The sequence below is a fragment of the Charadrius vociferus genome, unplaced genomic scaffold (assembly GCF_000708025.1).
Source record: "Charadrius vociferus isolate BGI_N301 unplaced genomic scaffold, ASM70802v2 scaffold185, whole genome shotgun sequence".
NCBI classification, from domain to species: Eukaryota; Metazoa; Chordata; class Aves; order Charadriiformes; family Charadriidae; genus Charadrius; species Charadrius vociferus.
In genome coordinates this window covers 4,529,950-4,537,073 of record NW_009648955.1, presented here as the reverse complement: position 1 = coordinate 4,537,073, position 7,124 = coordinate 4,529,950, and the positions used below count along the sequence as shown (strand labels likewise).

Genomic DNA, 7,124 nt, shown 5'->3' with positions numbered 1-7,124 from the left:
TTACCCACGCGACACATTTTCTGATCAGATTTTCAGATTTTTTCTTTCTCAAGAAGGACTCAGTTGGAAGCTCCTCAAGTGCTACATGTTCCAACCTCTACCCCAGGGTTTGTAAAACAAAAATTAGTGCATAATTTCTAAGCATGGCTCATCACTTCTTAATTTAATATAGTGGTGGTGATTTTTCTCTGCATTGTTCTAAACAAACTCATGTAATTCAGTGAACAGAGATTAATTTATTTTTCAGCATCACCTATTTGTAGTTCTGTTTACCCATGGCTGTGAATCTCTCACTTGTAATACTAGTTCTCTTATATTCCTTGGCCTCTGCTTCTTCTGGGGCGCCCTTCTGCTCAAATGTTTTTCTGAATGGCAGAATAAAATCTGCTTGTCCAGGGGACAGGTTAGGAAATGTGGCATCAATATACTTTTGAAAAGCTTGTCTTGTTGCTTGTATTTCAGTTTCCAGGCTGTCCTTCCAATCTGTCATGTGTTCCAGTTTTCGCGTGAGAGTCTTTACCCGTTCTTCTGCTGCTTTCAGTGCGACCCTCACTTTGTGCAGCTCATCAAGATGTAGGGTCTTTGCTTCCATGAGCTGTTTTTCAGTCTCAATCTGATTCTCTTTTCGTGCAATACTCAGGGCAATATTAATCTCATTACATTTTTCGTTGTTTAATTGCTCTATACTTTTATGATATAGTTCCTCAGCTAACATACTTTCTTCTTTGAGTTGTTCTAAGTGCTTTCTATTTAAAAAAGAAAAAGAAGAAAAGATTTGTAGGGAATACCTGTTATTAAAGATTATTTAAAAAACAATTTAAGTCTATTCAGGTTGTTGTAAAACCTCTCTTGTTCAATTATAAATATACATTAAATCAGAACTCGATGTAGGACCTCTGAAACAAAACAGGGTAAAAGCAGGCCACTGATGACACAGAGAAAGGCAGTTGCAGAAGATTCTATTTCTGCATGTGTTGCATGCAACAATAATTTAACAACGCTTGCTTTCAAATGAAAAATATAAAGGATTACTCTTTCACTCTTCATTCAGGTCTCCCTTTGAGCTAGCACTTAAGTGCACACTGATTTTCAAATAGACTTTGAAAAATTCTGCCCCCAAGTAAAAAAGCTGTCTTGAAGTGAAACCTAAGAACTGATTTCTAGACTACAGATTCATCTGTAATTTTGTTTAAGTGGTACTGAGAATATCTTTGTGCTAGCACATCAGTAATAACACATATAATGTAAATTATGTAGTCAAAACATTATGGGTGCTATTCACCAGAGTTGGCTCAGGTTACTGAGCCAAATACTTCAATGTAGAGAAAACAATTTCTGCTCTCTGTTATTGCACCCTCCGCTTTGCTGGAGATACTTTCAAAAAAGTCTGCTAACATGAGAAGTTAAAGACACCAGCTAAATTTATGCAGAATGTGATTTATCTTTGTCAGAAATGGCATGTTTTAATAGTGAAACTGAAGGTATTAAATAATGGATCAAAACTTAAGTCTGACTCTGTTCAGAAAAAAAAAAATTGTACAAAAAACCTGAACATCTTACCTGAATTATCTTTTCATTGTGAGAATTTAGTGTTATTTTGTTGTTTGTGCTGTCAAAAAATGAAATGTATTCTACTCTTAAGGGAGAGGGGTGTGTTATTATTTTGACATCAAAGCTGTTTAATTCACAATGCTTAATCTATACGGGTAGAATCTCCTGAGCCTTGCAGATCTCCACATGAACACATCTTTTTCAGTTTTGCATAGATGTTATGAATGGCACAATAGACCCCTGAGATCTTTATTTCTGAGGACTCTAAATCAGCCATTAAAAGCAAAGCTTTTGGATCCTTGCTAGGCTTTGTGATACTTGCTTTTAGGAACAAAATATTTCCATATTTCTATATGGAGCATCAGTGAGAGAGAGTGAGCCTGCAACTCTTGCTGGTCCCTTGACATTTTCAAATACGTATTTTCTAAAGGGTTTATCTGTCTTCCTAGAAGACCTGCATCTGAGCAATGCTGACGCAATTCCGGTCATTTTCCTTAGCAGAGAGAGCATGTTTGCCAGCCAAGTCAGGGGAAACACTAAGACCACCTGTGCTGTCTGCCAGCTTCCTTCAGGGCTGCCTCCCTCTCCTGTTTCCTGGCTTCGGCCACCGCTTGCATCTTCTCCCGGGCACACTCCATGAGGGCGCACTGAAGTCTGTGAGCCATCCGCTGCTCTGCAGCTTCAGCCTCTCTCTTCTGCTCGTCCTCCATGTACTGCTGCATCTCTGCCTTCGCCTTCCTCACCTCTTCCTTAAGCAAAGTTAAAAGTAGATATAAGTAGCAATAACAACTTATTGTTCAGTTATCTTTAAACAATCCCCAGCAAAGTCCAGCAGAACAGACTTCAGGAAAATACCACGGGGCAATTACAGTGACTTACTGTAGCATCATTTCACATCATCCATGCTTTCTACATAAGGCACAATAAGTTCCCTGATACAGTTTTTTTCACAAGCCCATGTGGCCAGTGGCATGGTTTTAGAGTGAGATGGAGAAGAAGCCTGGTCCTTGGTATGCTTGTCAGCAAGATATTGCTTGGGCTGATAAATAAAGCTATAATAACACTAATCTTAGGTGGTCTGGATGGACATAGATATATCTGGAATCTCAAACAACTCAGTATATACTAATATACCTCTGTTGCCATTGTAGGCCATGCCAAACTCATGGCAAGCCTGACATCCAGGAAAGCAATCCAACCCACTTAACTTGCTGCCCAGTGATCTATGCTGCTTTGCCACACCATTCACAGTTCTTTCCAAGACCCCTGACAAGTGTGTCCTCTCTGGAAGTGGCAAGACATTATTGGGAAAGCTCTGTCTGCTTAGATCTTGGTGGGTTTTCTAATACAGGATGAGCAGATTTACATGAGGTTTGCCATAAATCTTTTGCACACCCAACTATAAGCTCTGTATTCCATGTATTTTTGTGGACAGTGGTTGTTTGTCTACTGCTGACAAGCAGAGTGATGAATACTAAGACCTGCCTAACTAAAGCCATTTGACCACTAGTGGTGGTGGAACAGCCCCATCAGCACTGCTACAAAAAGCCATTCCTGAGGCTAATATCTCAAAGCAGTTGTCTTTGGCCTTTCCTAAATGTAAAAACACTTCAATCACTCATTCAGTGAGGTATCTTGTTGGTTCCCACTATCTGTTTGCTTAGACAGATGCTGAGTAAATTTTCTGCCACCACCTCTCCAAGCTAGCTGCTAGTGAGCAGTTAGCTCACTGTTAAGACACCTCTTAAAATGAACCGCAAGAAACACAAACCACCGAATCTAAAACATCTTGCAATTACTTTAGTTATATCTGCCTCTTCTTTTATTTCAGCTGTAGAATTCTGTATCTGCACCCTAGTCCTTAGTCACTAGAACCAATGTTATCAGAACAAATGGTAAATTTTCAAATCCTGAGCACTCAGGTCTACGAAGATATATAATAGGCTTGTGGCAGGTAATTGAATGGCTATACATGAGGAACTGAGCTTCTGCTGACTATTGTCGGCAGATGCTATGACAGCAAAAACCAGAGCTCCCTTGGAAAACAGCTCCATAAAATGGAATGAACTCAGCCGGAAACTTAAGACCACTGTAAACCTCCCTGCTTTTCCTCTTGAGATGCCAAGCACATTGCTTTGATTGCCCGCTGTATAAACAGATAGCTATTTAGGAACTTGTATAAAATAAAATTCCAAAGCAAAACACTCCAGCAATTCTCTGTGCGCCCTTCATCTGCCAGTGGGAGGCTGCAAGACTAAGGATGACAGGTGTTAGACGGACTGTGTAGTGCCTGACTGAGGAGTGCTTGGGTGCTCTAGTAGTAAAAAGCCCTGCGAAGTGGTGCAGAAAGCCTCAGATCGAGAAGGCAGTTGCCTTCTTTTCTCTTGGTATATCTCTGAGTATCTCTGAGTATCTCTGAGTCTTTTCTCAGATATCCAAACAGCCATATAAAGCACGTGCTAAGCACATACAGCAATTCAAAGCTACAATTGGCTTGCTTCATTTAGGAATATACATATGCTGGCTGTTTTCCTTCTCCTCCACCACACTTAGGGTCCAGATTCAGTAAAATACCCTTCTAGCTTTGATGGACATCCAACTAACCATTCGACAATTCCAGGACATGAAACGTCAGGTCAGATTTAAAGTTAAGCCTGTATTTAACTGCCCTTAAGAAATGCACCTAATCAGGTTCAGTGGCTACCTGAATCAAGGCCTGAGAAGGAATTTTCAATGAAGTCCAGAAACTTCATTCAATAAAACAAAAAAAGTGAAACGTGCTGAAAATGAACTAAAAACCCAGCTAGCTTGAGCTCGCATCTCATTTATCACAAAGACAAAGCCAGTTGTCTTTCAGGCCAAGTACTTCTCCTGGCACTAGAGTTCAAATCTCAGAAAAATGAAGGTCCTGGTTATGGCAAGCATTAAAAAACCCATTTTTTTTACATAGAATAATGTTCTTGGTTGTCAAACACATGGTTCTCTGGCTATTTCCATGGTAATGAAATTGGTTCATACCCTTAATTCCTTTCCAAGTTTTTGTTTCAGGTCTTGTACAAATGCGCTGTGGTTAGCGGCTGCCTCTTTGAGAGCTTTATCCACTGCCTCTTCCTTGTGCATTTCAGCCTTAAAAACAAGTTATTATTTAAATATAGCTGTTCGTATTCTATTAACATCATATTAAGATGAAGCAGAGGTTACATGACCAATGGTTCTGTGTTTTTTGTTTAAGAAATTAGAGCAAGTTAAATTTAAAACCAGATGGCAAAATACATTTTGGCACATTGGGCAATTTTATTGCAGTGATTCCTGTTAAAATGTGGCCACACAATAGCATTGAGCCACCACAGTTGTAACCACTATATACACATACATAACATAAAGGGCAGTTTCAGAATCTTACATAGCACTACGGGGAACAGCTTTAATAAGTGATAACTTCTGTGTGCTTTAGAGGCCATTTTCAGACCAGATGTAAAATTTGTTATTAATTCAAAGTATGCTTTGTTGTGATCAGAAACCAGAGAAATATGTGCACACAGAAATCCATGAACAAAGGACGAGCTGGAATTAATGACAGCTCTATAGCAGTGACCTCAATGTTCTTTGTTAACTGTTTTTACACTATAGCAATTGTCCCAAAGAATCATCATAATTTAAATGACAGGACCATAATTTAATTTACCTGAGACCAAAGTTCACCTTTCATTTTTTCAATGCGCTCTTGTATCTCTGCCTCCTTCTTTTTATGTTGTTCTTGTTGAATGTCTGCTCCAATCTCTGCACAATCAACACAAGCGGTTCACGCACAGCAAACAACCACAGTGCAGAAACCTGTGCCTCTCTCCTGACCCCTTTCCTTGGCTCCTCAGCTGAATAAAAAAATTAAAAGGCTAAAAAAACATGCACCCATTTCATGTCTAGGAAAACACAATTATTGCTGCTTGTGCAGTTCCATAAATGCAACAGGAAGGTGCTGAACCCAACTCTCACCTTCTCGGCAAGGCTGCACAACAGAAGAGCGCCATCGGTGTTCCTCCTGACTCCCTTGTCTTGATGGTCATCCACACAGCACAAGCAATAGGGTCAGTCCTCAGTTTTCTTGGGAATAATTTGCCCAGTTCTGTCTGCGACCAAACCTTGCAGCAGCACAGGGTATGGCTTTGCTCCCTTTAGACACTATGGGCGAGACAGTGCCCTCTGTGGCTCTCTGTCCCCTCACAGTCTTCCCTCCAATGCTTTCAGTGAGGTCTCTTGGCCCCGAGACACCCTCAGATGCCTTCATGTCACTTTAGAGGCACACAATAAATATTCTCAGGGGGATATGGCAGAATATTTCAGGTGTTTGGAACACTGCATGCACACATAAAGCAATCCCTCTGTCTCTAGGGCTGCTGTGTCTGTCCAGGGCTCGGCGAGGGCCCAGCTCAGTGCTGCAGGAACACAGCTAATCCCTTCCAGAAAGGGGGAAGGAAGCAGCATGGAGGTCAGCAACGGTGCTTCACAGGGCCTTGGCCAGGGCCGCTCCCTTTAGCAACATGGATTGGGTCTAAGTAAAATGTTATCATCACCATCTCCTCCTGTGGACGTGCTGTGAAAGAAAATAGGTAGCCCCGCTACCCTGAAAGAGTGGTCTTCAGCACCAAGGATTGCCAAGAAGAAGACAAGCCAGTGCAGAGGGAGGTGGATAAAGATGCCTTTCTGCAAACGCCAAACTGCACCCCCAACAATGGGATTTCAGATCCTCCCCCTCTGCCTTTCCCACACAGTGCCAAGCCCAGGCATTGCTTTGGATCCCACTCTCTGTGCTTGGCAGGCCTGAAGAATCACCTTTTTCTGCGTTATAGGAAAATGAAAAAAGAATAGAGCCACAGAAGGTCTAGCTTTCACACACCCACTGGAGGATTAGGTTTCCCTCTTTCACTCCAGTCTTCTTCCCCTCTTCACATGGGTGGGCAGAGTCCTCTCATGGAGCTGACGCAAAGTAAGTGGAAAACAGTAGCAGGATGGGACAAAGGGGTCAACTGGTTTAAACCAGCAAAATAGAAGTCCAACAGTACATAAATCTTAGCAACAAGCATGTTGTGCTCTGACTGCACAGCTTTTCCCCAGTCCATTATATCAAATGGTAAAGAGAAAATAATTCAAAGAGACTGTCTTTGGCCTTCTGGACGTGTTTTACACTGTGTATGTCAATGCAGGGCTGAAGCCTCATGGTCTGAGACACGCACGGCACTCACCCTGCTGACGGGGCTCTCAGTACACTGATAATCTCTTGACGCTGTTTAAAATAAGAAACCAAGCACACTCCTCTTCACAATGCCCATTAATTAAAATGCACAACATGACGTCTACAAAACTTTACACAGCTGATAAGAAACCTCTAAGACACTTAGGCATAACATATAAAGATACTTCAGATTCTTTCTAGGTCCTCAAACATATTATTGCCACCACATGCTTTCCTTCACCAATTGAGGTTATAATTGTGGTATGCCAGAAAAAAATCAAACCTCAAGAGGCTCTACAGAGCTTCAATCTACACTCAGCAGCCAGAATCAGGGATGAGAAAG

General features: G+C 41.4%; 1 protein-coding gene across 1 annotated transcript in view; it reads right to left on the bottom strand.

Annotated features, from left to right (window-relative positions):
• Positions 1-253: 253 nt before the first annotated feature.
• LOC104288656 (chromosome unknown open reading frame, human C6orf163) overlaps positions 254-7,124 on the bottom strand; it is a 7,373-nt gene continuing 502 nt past the window's right edge. Inside the window, exons 2-5 of the mRNA XM_009887491.1 lie at positions 5,237-5,331; positions 4,570-4,677; positions 2,098-2,300; positions 254-746 (exon numbers count right to left, since the gene is read on the bottom strand). Of these exons, the coding sequence (XP_009885793.1) occupies positions 254-746; positions 2,098-2,300; positions 4,570-4,677; positions 5,237-5,331 (899 nt within the window). The remainder of the gene's footprint in view (positions 747-2,097; positions 2,301-4,569; positions 4,678-5,236; positions 5,332-7,124) is intronic.